At 39.2% G+C, this 12,820-nt stretch overlaps 2 protein-coding genes across 3 annotated transcripts in view; both read right to left on the reverse strand.

Moving 5' to 3' along the window:
* Nucleotides 1–568: 568 nt before the first annotated feature.
* EAPP (E2F associated phosphoprotein) lies at nucleotides 569–5,534 on the reverse strand. Its single transcript, XM_021542671.3, has 6 exons — nucleotides 5,424–5,534; nucleotides 4,811–4,992; nucleotides 4,082–4,180; nucleotides 3,636–3,759; nucleotides 2,686–2,805; nucleotides 569–1,184 (listed from the first exon to the last, which is right to left on the reverse strand). The coding sequence occupies exons 1-6, from the start codon at nucleotides 5,495–5,497 to the stop codon at nucleotides 923–925; spliced, it is 861 nt and encodes a 286-aa protein (XP_021398346.1). The 5' UTR covers nucleotides 5,498–5,534; the 3' UTR covers nucleotides 569–922.
* Nucleotides 5,535–5,747: 213 nt separating this feature from the next.
* SNX6 (sorting nexin 6) overlaps nucleotides 5,748–12,820 on the reverse strand; it is a 29,498-nt gene continuing 22,425 nt past the window's right edge. For both annotated transcript variants that reach the window (XM_021542673.4, XM_021542672.4), the window contains exon 14: nucleotides 5,748–7,566. In XM_021542673.4, the coding sequence (XP_021398348.1) occupies nucleotides 7,513–7,566 (54 nt within the window). In that variant the 3' untranslated portion in view covers nucleotides 5,748–7,512. The remainder of the gene's footprint in view (nucleotides 7,567–12,820) is intronic.

A 12,820-nucleotide genomic window follows, 5' to 3' on the forward strand; every position in this document is an offset into this window, starting at 1 on the left:
AATGGACAGGGGAAACACACACAAAGGTCCATGAGTTAAGTATTGTGAGAGCTCACTCACTGAATACCATCATGGGTAAATCACATTGAACTTGGGGATAATGACTGAATTCATTATTAACAAAATCAGAGCAGGATAATGAGAAGTACAGTAAATCTGACTTTCCCTTAACTCTCCCTGCTTCTTGGGCTCTACTCCCTCCCCCACCAGAAGTGCACTAACTTCCCTAATGTGAGTCCATCCCAGATGCAACACTTCTTCCCAAACTGTTCCTTTGTGGGTCATTTTTCCAGTGCAGTCCTCCAGGCTGTCTGCTCCAACATGGGCCTGCCAAGGAGTGTGGGCTCCTCTTGCCGTGGGTTTGCAGGTCCAAATTCTCCTCCCCACTGGGGGAGAGGGTGGGGGGGAGTGAGCAAGCAGTTGTGTGGCCTAGTTGCCAGCTGGGTTAATACCGTTAACACAAACCACATCTGCAAATCTACCAAGAACAACAGCCTAATGACATCAAACATTCTGACTGAATGTTGTTTATCCCATGCTATAAAATTACCAATGCAGCTATGGAAAATCAGTTACTATAAAGTATTTATTCCAAGAAGCTGTTCTAATACACACTGAGATAATGAAGGGATAGTATATATACAGGGAATGATCGTAATATACAGATATTACATGGTATTTACAAAATATTTAATCCCCAATGATACAACTGCCTGATGGTGGGAAAGAACATTACTCTCATATACACGTAGTTAACTGTATGCCTTTTATAAACTTTGCAAAAAGTCCAACCATTATAAAGTTCTCAGATGAAAATGCACATTTATAACACCACATTTTCAAAAAGGCAAGCGTGCCTGCATTTCTAACACTTCCCACACTCTTAAAAACAACACAGGATTTTCCCCCCTGCATTTACACATTAGGAGTGGCTGGCCAGAACATTGAAGAAGTGAAAAACTTCATCTTTATCCATTACTGCTACTTCAGTTGAGCATTCAGTACATAATACTGGATGATATATTTCCTCTTCTTCTTGATTTGATTGTATAGAGCCAATTTCCTTGCTGTGCTTCATTTTCTTACTTCTCTTTACCTTCTTTCTGTATTTCAGTATTTCCTCTTTGTTAACAACACAGTTCATCACAAACATTGCTCTGTACTGTGTTTTGTAAGATTCATGTCTATGGAGAAGGGGAGAAAATGCAAGTCATATCATTCATACAATTCTGCTTCCAAGAAATCTGTTTACCATCACTGAAAGTGGGATTAAAGACAGGAAGTAACATGCCAAAGGGCTGAAAGCCAAATAAGTAGGAATTTTATAAACAGAAGTTACAGCTAGAAAAATAATAAAAACATAGAACTGCAGCCATCTGTTGTTTTTTAAGGCATTTTTAAAAAATACTGTCTGTTGCTGAAAGAAACACCCTGGAGTACAATGGTATTGGTAGTGCAGAATTATGCATTGCTACATATACCTCATAATAGTAAAAGATCAAAAAACTCTAAGTGTAAATACTCATCTACTGGCACTGGCATCCTACAACGTCACACAAGTCTGAAATTCCTTATTTATAAGTAATATCATTGACATATCACACTAGAAGCAGTGTGTCTATAATAAGACATAAAATTTCAGCTGTCATCAGTCTTAACAACTGTGTATCTGGAGTATGTAGCAAAATTCAGTTCTGTAGTTCAATTTAACACAATGTCCCTCAGGCTGCAATTTTACAGCAGCCTAAATGAACACAACAGTGGCTGCAGAAGTCCAATCTAGAATTCTGCTGGCTTATTGCTTGTATGACTGTGCTGAGCTATTACTGTGCAGTGGATTAAACCCAGGAAAGACCAGTCTGACAATACTAACACAGTTTTCTGTTAGCTTAGCAACTGAAATACGTAACTACAGAAAAAGGTCAAGGAGTACCAGAGCCAGAAAAGCAAAAACAGAGAAAAACAGCACCCAGTACTTAGATGATTTCAGGCTGCTGTGGAATTTCATCCTCAATCACCAAAAATACTCAATAAATTACAAGTATTTTATTGCTCATTTCAGAAGATTTCTTTCTACTTAACTCAAGTCCTTTCTTTAGCATGGGTTAGCAGCACTAACTAGGCCTGCAATGCAGTCAGATACTGAAGAGTAGCAGAACACACTGTGGACTTTCACCTAAATACCTTCCTGGCACTTTTAAATGTAACTACACTCAAAACTCTAACTGCTGAGACTCAAACCAAGTAAGAATACACTATATTTTATTTTGCTTAATCCTCCTATAACAAGACATTTTTAGACAAAGATAGCTTGGAATCATTTTATGCCTCTAAATATCAAGCCAAAATATCTATAGCCAGATATCTCTAAAATCCCCAATCTGCCTGAAATACCTGTTGAGTCTCCATGATTATTATTTTTTAAAAAAAAATTACCTACTCCACTTTGCTAACATTCTACCCTATTCTTCCCCATCTCCACAATGCAGGTTAAACTGATCATCACTCTTACAAACCAGCATCTAACCCTAAATCTGACTCACATCTACCTGCCTTCTCGTTATTTAGGGCCACCTTGCAAGACAGTTGATAAAAATCCATAGACGAAACTGAGTATACTAACAATACTACTGACCAAAAAAAAAAAAAATTACAAAAAGACCAATTATTGTTCATTGTTGTTACCTCTGACAGTCCAGGCATAATGTTGTCATGCAAGCAGGGCAGTTCAGAACAGCATCACTATTTGGAGCAGCTGCAGGTTTTGTCTGCCGCTGCTGGGGTGCTCTTCTCTGGTTACGGTACCTACCAATTCGAGAGAGGAAGAAGCAGAGCCAAAAATTGAAATTACATGCCCTTGCTGGTGGTCGTATCAATTCAATATCAAACCTTTCTTTGCATTAAAATACACCAATTAATACTTGGATCATTCTGGACACCTTCTGCATTAACTCAAAGAACATAAATGAGAAGGTGAGGGGAAAACACGTACCGGTATCTTTTGATTTACAGAGTATTTTCACTTGGTGAGACAAATAGATCTAGCATGACAATTTGTGCCTAACAACCCTCTCCTCTGACAAAGCATATCTCAAGTACGATCTCTGCAGGCAACATTTATTATCTTATTCAATAGATTTACATGGAAATTTTACTTCTGCTGTAAGAACCATTTTTCTACTTCAAACCTCAAAAAACCCTCCTTAAAGTAGCTTTGTATTGTTTCTGTTTTCTCTGCACATTTTTTGGCTTGCTAAGTTCAAAGTTCTCCAAAACCAGAAATTCAGTATTTATCAGGAACAAATATTAATTTGCAATCAAATTATCTTGAAATATTTTAATTCATAGCATGGTTGTTTAGATGAGATCTACAGATAAAACTGTCTTAGAGAATTTGGAAATCTTGATTTCAAATATTTTGAAGTTTTGTGTCATTTTGAAGACTCAACTTCTATTATATACAGCCAAAACATTTTACAGGCTTTTACATTTCTTATGCTTTAAGTTTATATATATAAACTAGTTTCAGATCATGGATTTGACAGCACTGGCTTTTTCTCTACATTTACCATTTTAATTTAAAATTTTCAGCTGATGTTAAGCATCTTACAATTCAAATATTCATGGTTGCTTACCCTCTCCTCTGTGAGTCTACCCACTCTTGGTCTCTACTGTCTTCTTCTGGGTCATACAGCAGCTCATCATTGGAGAGAATCCGACGTTGCTGATGTTTTCTGTTTTTCCGGGCATCCTGTGTATCTGGAAAAATTTATGCAAGAATATGTTACATCCGTCAGATTATCAAAATATACAATATGCAATTTCCAATTTTGATTTTCCATTCTTGCAATAAATCTTAAATGTCTGACTCATCTCTCCTCCAAGTGCATGACCCCAAAGCACTACTTTGGAATACATAATGAAATTGCAGGAGCTACACTGAGATTATACAGGCTAGTAATTCCCTTTAAAAATGCTGCCTTCAAAAACAGCCTCTTCACCTCCCCGCAAGAGGATTTTACAGGATCTGAGAGAATGAGTGGTACTATAAAGATGCCCTGGTATTTCCTCTGTCATTTACCTATTTTATCTTCATCCTCTGAATCAGAATCAAAGTAAATGTCATCATAGTATTTTGAAGTGCTAGCAGATCCAGTCAGCCCAGTACTTGAGGAAGTACCTACAAGTGAAATTTAAAGTGGTAAGAACACCCCACTAAAAGGACAGCAAGTATATAGCCCAAAACAAACTTACTTTCAAGTTACTCTGTTCAGAGTGTTCTACCTGGGTGTGCTAAATAGCATCTCTCCCAGTTTATTCCCACACCCTTATAATTCACATCACTTGTGTGACTTCATTTACAGGCATTCTCAAAGCAAAGCTGCTCCCTTCTCCCTCAAAGATGAACCTCAGGTATGGTTTGAAGGAAAGTTTCTCCCAACACTCTCTTCAGACACAGAGGACACCACATCAAATATGCCTGTCTGTGCCCTACAGAATACACACAGAACATCTTTATTCATGTGAAAAAAAAACAGGTGCGGCACATTGTTTCACAAATTTTGATTATAATAAAATTCACTAAAATAGTCCCCCAAAATTTCAGGGGCACTGAAGTTCAAAAATGCCTAGATGAACTGCCAAGCAGTCACAGCCACTCTGCATCTTAATTCCTACTCTGCGCTGTGTGGATGTGGTGATGCAAATACTGCTACATATTCTTAACTATACAACCAAAACCTAAAGATGATTTGGCCACCAATACATAATTCATTATTTCATATGCAAGCAAATGTTAAGCTTGATTTACCCATTTCAGGTGATTTCCATTTGCCTTCCATGGTCTTCATGGTGGTGTTTAGTTCTGCTTCCATCTCCTTTTGGAACTCATCATCGCTGGAAGACTCGCTCTCACCAGTCAGGCACTCCCGTATCAGCTTCCGCTTCTGGTCAGGAGTGCCATGCAGGAGCACGTCCACCTCATCCTCTGAGCTACAAACATCGAAGTGGTACACACCTGATTGCTACAAACAGGCTAAAACGTGGACATAGTCACTTGCAGAATGAATATGTGAATTGTGTGGGTGCACTCCTACGTTTATGGGCAATGTACATATTAAAACACTTTATTAGCTTAGGAGTATTAAAACTCTGGTTTAAACGCACAGGAGCTTCAGCCGACTGCGTGCAGCCTGCCACACTGTCCCGGCTGCTCTCGCTCCGCGCAGGGAGTGTGCGGGCAGAAATATAAATACGCGGGTTCAAGGAGACCGCCGCGGCTGACGTGCCCGACCCTCCTGCCCTCCGCGGGCAGCCCGGGGCCGATGAGCCCCGGCGCTCACGGCTCGGCACCGCCAGCGCACGCCAGGCGGGGAGCGGGGCCGCCGGCCCGAGCCCTCCCCCCGGCCGGCAGCTCCAGGCACCTGCTGAGCGCTCGCTCCTCGTCGCTGGCCTCCTCCACCACGTAGGGATCATCCTCCTCCCGCAGGCGGCTCATGGCGCCGCCGCGCTCGCCCGCCGCCGCAGCCAGGCCCGGCCCGGCCCCTTCCGCCGCCCGCGCTTCCGGCGGCCGAGCCCCGCCCGCCCGGGCAGGGCGCGGCCCAGCGGCTGCCGGCCGGCCCGCAGCGGGCAGACGGCTCCTCTCCCCTTTCTCCGGGAGCTGCAGGGCCTCGCGTCCGTTTTAAGCACTTTTTTCCAGAGTTACCGAGCCAGAGTTGGAGCTTTAAGAGACACACCCAATACCAAGAGGCTTGGAAAAAATTTAATGAGCTAGTGACACTCAACAGCGAGGACTAATCTAAAAACTGTTCCCACATCCTACTTAAAATATTTACAATATTGTTAACTATATATACATTGTCAGCGTTGTCCCTTGTAGTCTATTTATAGATGAGTTCCTTAGGAATTATACCTGTTATACCTTGAAGATGAACAGCACAGTATTAGTGTAGTAGGCATTGCTGGGAATACTCTCTGTACTAGGTAAGTTGCCAAGACCCACTGGGCACTGGGCATCGTAGCCTGAGGTGATGGGTACATGAATCAAAGCACAATGCAAACTTCTCTGCCTTTGCAATGTTTTGATGTGCAGGGCAGCAGGGTAAGTGTACGACACTGTGCAATTCACCCTGTCTGAGAAAAGCAAAACAAACCACACACCTCTGTGCGGCAGTACAGGGCATCTGTAATCACAGAGACATTGACTTGCACTGATCTGCATTTCCAACCGTACCATTCACCCAAACTTCACTGCTCCACTGAAGGCCTGCAAACAGCATATATTGCTTATAAAGCAGCAATCCCACTGTGAAGAGCAGTTCATTAAGTAAAGCCTCATTTTATGACATCATGAAATTACACAACATAGCAGCACCTCTTGGAAAAGGGTCGTAGTTCAAGGAAGGGAGACCAATCAATACAACTAACATTATTGGATTCATAGCTCTAAGTCTTAAGTCCAGATAGCAAAATGAGATCTTCTTAACACACTCCTTTACAGGGGATATCTTCACTTTTTTCCTGAAGTAAAATATTTTATCTGTATGACAGTGGGGCAGTATTACTTTTCACTGATATCTTCTGAACTCCCTTCTGCTACTTTATTTCCCCTTTCTCGGAAGAAACTCAGGAAGTTCTCTCAAATGTATTTCTGCCAAAGAAATTGCAGAGTCAGCCACCAGACTCAAAACAATTTAAGTACACTGGACAGGAAAGTCACAGACAAACAGATAAAACCTGAGAATGCAAGTGAAAAGTACTGGGCGAGTAGTGTTAGACCAATCCAATACTTAGTTAATGGTTTTTAAACTATGAATAGAGGAAAAAAAAATTAATCTCATTTACTAGAAAATACTAAGCTTATAGATTATACAGTGTCTGCATCATTTTAGAAAAATCACTGATTTCATGGTTTATTTTACAATAATTGGATTAGTCTACAAGTTAAGGCAAACATACTAATGCATCTGCTTTTCTTTTTAAATCATAGTTATAAAGGTTACACAAAGTTCTCCAAAATTTCTAAGAAATGTTCACAATTAAAAAAAAGTTTTTTGATAGAAGTACATGGGGAAAAAAAACTAAGACAGTGTATACAATGCCATTATAGTAACAATATTCAAATATCTAATGGTAATATTTAGCCATTTGAACAATGTGCTTCAAATGGTGATTTTCAGAAATTACTTACAAAGGTAAATAAGATTTCAGCCGTATCATAGTATTCATAACATGAACATTATTATATTGGCTATTTTCACAAAACCCAAGCATTTGGTTTCTGAACAATGAAAGCGTATAATGATTAAATAAACATGAATATGTATGTATAACAAGTATGCTGTTCATATAGTCTGGAGCTACTTTCACATGTTTAATTCTTTTGAAAGAAGAAGCTTGCTTATGTGCACTTTGTCAAATGTTTTCTCCAGGGAATTGTAAATGCCTATTTAAAGTCATGAAAACAAAATCCAGAGGAGGGCAGCCCTTGTTAGTGGGAGGACGGAACGTAGCTTATGTGTCACCATTTAACACTGCCAGGCAGCTCTGCAGAAGCTGTAAGTTACCCTGTAAAAATAAAGAAAAATATCACCACATTTGTCTTTTTTCTTTTAAGCTTGTGACAGAACAATGTTTTTAAATAGCAATGACATCACTAAAGAAGAATAGACAGGTTTTAAACTTATGGAAAAACATGTGTAACTTTTGTATTAAAAGTTTTTTAGAATGTAAGAATATAGTGTCATGGAAATAAAGAGAGCCAATTTGTGATTCAAAAATAAGCACTTAATACCCTTCCACGTCTCTCCCTAGAGGTCTAGTCTGGCTACAAAAACTATTCACTGTAGAGCACTCTCTCAGCAATGAAATTCACAGTTGTAAAGTTTAAAATATTTTATATAGCAGGACCATTGCTCTGTCTCTAGAATGAAACCCCCTAAGTGTAAGTATTAATGTGTTACACTGAATACTGTATTCATCAGCAAATATTAAACAATTCATAGCACTCAGGAGCTCCTTGCTTATAGCAGCCATTCAAGCTGACAGCTTTGCTCAAGGAGGAGGCCCTGTTAGAACGACAGCAGACTGATTTACATGCTTAGCCAGGTGATTTAGCCATCAAATTGAGTTTAGCCATTAAAGGTGGAGCTACTGAAGTGATTATCAGAACATTAAAAACTGTGGAAAGGTGGCCAGAGCTTGGCTTAAAGTTGAGTTAATCTTATTTAAAGCATTCTGACTCTACTATAAAAATATACAGGCTGATTTCAGGTATCTGAATGAATTTAGGGAATTGATATTGCTGTGAATTAAGCAAATGTGATTGATAAGCCAGAATTTACTTTGCAGAAAAAAAAACTCACCAAAACAACTCAGTATTCATATGTTCATTCATTTATGCTTACTTCAATTTAAACTACTAGCTATTCACCATTAAATACCTGTACTATATTTGTTCCCAAATCTGGAATCTCTAAGAAAAAAATGTCATGCTGTTGAAAGTGTTAAGAGTAATTCCTATCAGGTTCAGATAAAGTGCAAGAACAAAGCAGTCTGAATGCCCAATTATGAACATGGAAGAAACTGCTGACTTGAAAAAATTTGGATTAAAAAAGAAACATATAAAGAAAATTTGAGACACACAAAAGCATGTAAGTATCTGTGATTTGCGTGCCTTTCATAAACAGTCCTTTCATAAGAAGTCCTTAAGAATTTGTAAATACTTTTTCACTTAAAAGCACTCCAAGTGACTTGTGATAGAATTATGATTTTACCTTTTGGGGCTGAGGGATGTCCTGCTTATCTATGCCCCCTTCAGGTTCTTATTATCCAGATTAAGCAATTAACTGATTTAAAGGCTTGAAAGCAGATGCCCAGTTATGCCTACTAAATACTTTTTAGTCTTGTCTAGAAGGCAGCAATTTCAGTTACAGCTTCAACAGCTTTTTTGTTTCTTTATGTCTATACTTGCAGAGGACAGTCACAAGCTATTTTTTAGAAGGCTTGTGATTTGGTGACATGAATAAGTTTTATATAAGCAAGATACATGAAGACTTGGTGGCTCATCTTTGTGGTGTACAGGATTCATAAATTTAAGGTCTCTGCTACTGAAAAGCTGATTCTTGATTGTAATGATCTAACGAATTGAAAGGAATACTTCAGTCTGAAGTCTTCAAATGGAATTCAAAGTGAAGTACACTTATGGACTGCACACCTTGCCTGTAACTAAAGTGTGACAATAATCTTTTGGCCATTTATTAGAGAAGCATGAAGTATATTTGTAATTTACAGACCATTATGTAGCACTCTAAAAAAAAAAATAAAAAAAAGTTACCAGGACATTTGTGCTCATTTTAGCTGGGGTAGAATTGATTTTCTTCTCAGTGGCTAATATGGGGATGTGTTTTGGATTTGTGCTGAAAATCATGTTGATAACACAGAGATGACATCATTATTGCCAAGCAGCTCTTACTCTGCCTTTTCTGCTTGTACTGGCACGCTGGAGAAGTAGCTGGGGGTGCAAGGGAGTTGGGAGGGGACACAGCCAGGACAGCTGACCCCAAGTCACCAAAGGGATATTCCAGACCATATGACATCATGCTCAGTATATCAGGGGGGGAAATAAGAAGGAAGAGGGAGGCATTCAGACTTCTCAAGTCACTGTCACACATAATGGGGCCCTGCTCTCCTGGAGATGGATGAACATCTGCCTGCCCATGGGAAGCAGTGAATAAAGTCCTTGCTTAGCTTTGCTTGAGCACACAGCTTTTGCTTTCCCTATTAAACTGTCTTAAACTCAACCCACCAGTTTTCTCACTTTTCAGTTTTAGTTTCCAACTGAGGTTAAACCATCCTTTACACCAACATCCTGTTAAACCAACATCCTTTTACTTCACTTGTCTCCAGACTAAGCCAGCCAGTGTACTAAAATTTTCCAAATAGGCACATAATTAATTTTCATTAGATCAAATTTACAAAGTACACAAGAACCACCTTATTTAAGTTACAATAAATCAAGGACAATAGAAACTGTGAGCAATTACTCCTTGTGGCTGCATACTTGACATACTTGACTTACATCACCATAGCTTGAGAAAGTCCAATACATTCAGATTCAGAAAATTCTTTCTTTGCCAGCTCACACTCCTAAGCTGTGGATACTAAAATTATTGGCAGAACCACAGTCACAGAAACATCCTTTTCAGGAAAGAAAGAATTACTGACAAAACATTTCAGCAAATCCCTTAGCACTGCATTTTGCTTACTTCTTTCTTCTGTCAGTTCCAAACAGACATCTGTTGCTACTACACAAGAAATTCTTTTACCAAAAAACCCAGAGAGGCAAGAGTGTATATATTAATATTTGTGGAAAATGTATGTTTCTATTTCTTTATGTGAAGGAAGTGGCTGTCTTACTGAGTTTCAATTCACATGTCAAAAGACTCCAAATGTACAGCCAAGGCTTTGAATGCTCTAAGTATATGATTATAACTGTAGCAGTTTCACCAGCTATCAAACCTCCCTTCCTGAACATGAAGTCCAACACAGAAATACCTCAAAATCCAACCATTTAAAATACTGAACAGTACACCAAATGCAGCTTTTGCATCAAAACAGCCAAACACACAGGTCTTACATTAACTACAGCTGCTTTAATTACGAAGAAACACAGAACTAACAAAACAGAAGGTAAGCACTACCTAGGGGAATAATCACCCAGAATGGCCACAGAAAAAGAAACATCAGTATGTTCAGAGTAGGCCACTGACCAATGATTATCTAAAGCTTCAATCTGGCAGCTATTCTAAATAAATCTAGGGTACACACTGCTGCTAAGAAAGAAGGCAGCTCTCTTTTATTTCCTGACCTTCCCAGACAAAACTGTGTTTTGATACAAGGGATATTGTGAAAACAAGACAAAGTAAAGCTTAGGAAAACCCACAGCAACTTTCAGTGCCTTCTTACTATGCAGCTGCACACATAATTGTGCCAACATAAGGGAAAAGGAAGAGTCATGCATCATCATCCTTCCTGGTAGCAGTCTGCCCTTTCATCAACTGAAAACAAACTCAACCCACAGCCTGATTTTTAGCTTTTTCAAAAGTCTTGAGTTGTATTTCAAAAGGATAAGAGGATATTAACAAGACTTACAAGAAGTATGTTATAGGGAAGTAGTACAAACATAACTGGGCAGAGAGGGTTTACTTAGAATGTGCATGTACAGTGTCCCTGATTCACTGAGATTATTTCCCTATGGCCCTCAAGTCTTCTAGAGCTATAGGCAGGTATAGCTCGCAAAATGCATGCTGTGCCTCAGAACCTTCTCTCAGTTCTTTGGTCACTCTGACTTCTTCTGTGCACCAGCCTCTGTATTTTAGGATTTGTGTTTTTCTTTCCACACAGAGCAAGTAACTTTAAACTGCAAGTCAAGCAGCAGCCTTCACTGTTGTCTGAATTCCTCCAAAAGAGCCTCTCTCAGGTGAGTTCAACACCCACTGGTACATCATATTTCACCTCTATGTTTTTTGTGTGAGGCAGCTCCAAGTCCAGACGACACATAGCCAGACTGATTCAGAAACAGATGCATCTGCATGGCATCTAGTCTGGAGGCACTCACTACTGGAAAAGAAAACCCCTAATAGAAGACTTCTAGCAAAAGGCTGTGGCAGTGGGTATCCATTGTCCCCACACCTCTTCCCTACTTAGCATTTTCGCTGGAAGCAAATACTTAGATTTGGTAACAGGTCATGTTGCAAAGTTTGTCAGCGCTGTGCGCCACACTTGACTGACCAAGCAATTGCCATTTTCTTGCTACTAAACTTCACATGCCTATCTCCAGCAAGTGCAAACGCACAGAGAGACCGCCAGCATCAGGCAAAGTATTTTGCCAAGAACCTAGAAGCAGGGGGCTTTTGATCTGCTGTAATTAATTGACTGCCTATGTGAGAAACATGGCTTTCTTTTATGTTTCTACTAGTCCTCTTCTGGCTGTACTTCAAGAGGAATTAGGTGTCTAGAAACAGCCCAGCTTAGCCCAGTCAAAACCAGGGCTACCCAGTCCTTGCTTTTCAGCCATATTCCTTTAGCACTGCTCTTCCCACATCAGGGCGCAATACTACATCCAAAAAAAAAAAACAAAAAACCCAACAAACAAGTCTTTTAATATCTTATTTTTTCCTTTTATGGAATTAAACCAGGAAGTGTCCACCAAACCATTTAATCCTTCAATAGTCCATACAGACGAATAAAAACCTACCCATAAGACTCTCTTCAAATACCTTGGTTACTGCATTGGTAAGAACATTCCCCATTATATAATGTTGAAAAATACAACAGACTGTACTTATAAATTTTGTAATAATCAAACCCAGAATTCACAGAAATAAAAACACAGCAACCAAACTGATCCATCTGTAGCAGCTTAGCTTGTTTTTAAGTATGAAACAGTGGCATTGAAAGAGAATTTTCAAACCTAGTGAGAAATGAAACATCCTTTCATTCAACAGGTTACAGTATTTGTTAATGTTTCAGTATTTATCATTTTTAGTCAAATGACCTTTTATTATTGTAAAGCTTTAAAGCTTCAAAACTGTCTGGTGAATGTTGTCCTCCATGATGAAGTAGGTGAAAAGGGTCAGCAAAAAAAATTCATCTTCAAAAGCAGAACTACAATTCAAAGCTTCTATTACAGCTTCATGGACTCCTTATTACTAAATTTACTAAGACAAGGTAAGGCACAGACAGACTATTCAAAGAAATCAGTGTTAAACACAAGCTGTAGCAACAACCTAAAGCTAAAAATTTTCAAGCACTTCCAGGT

The sequence above is a fragment of the Lonchura striata genome, chromosome 5, assembly GCF_050655825.1.
Source record: "Lonchura striata isolate lonStrDom1 chromosome 5, ASM5065582v1, whole genome shotgun sequence".
NCBI lineage: Eukaryota > Metazoa > Chordata > Aves > Passeriformes > Estrildidae > Lonchura > Lonchura striata.

Excerpts from the sequence above, each read along its gene's own strand:
- EAPP (XM_021542671.3), bottom strand. The coding sequence starts at position 5,497 with ATGAGCCGCCTGCGGGAGGAGGATGATCCCTACGTGGTGGAGGAGGCC. Across the intron at positions 4,181-4,810 it reads ATGGAAATCACCTGAAATGG|GTACTTCCTCAAGTACTGGG; the intron begins GTAAATCAAGCT and ends TTTCACTTGTAG. Across the intron at positions 3,760-4,081 it reads AGAGGATGAAGATAAAATAG|ATACACAGGATGCCCGGAAA; the intron begins GTAAATGACAGA and ends AAATTTTTCCAG.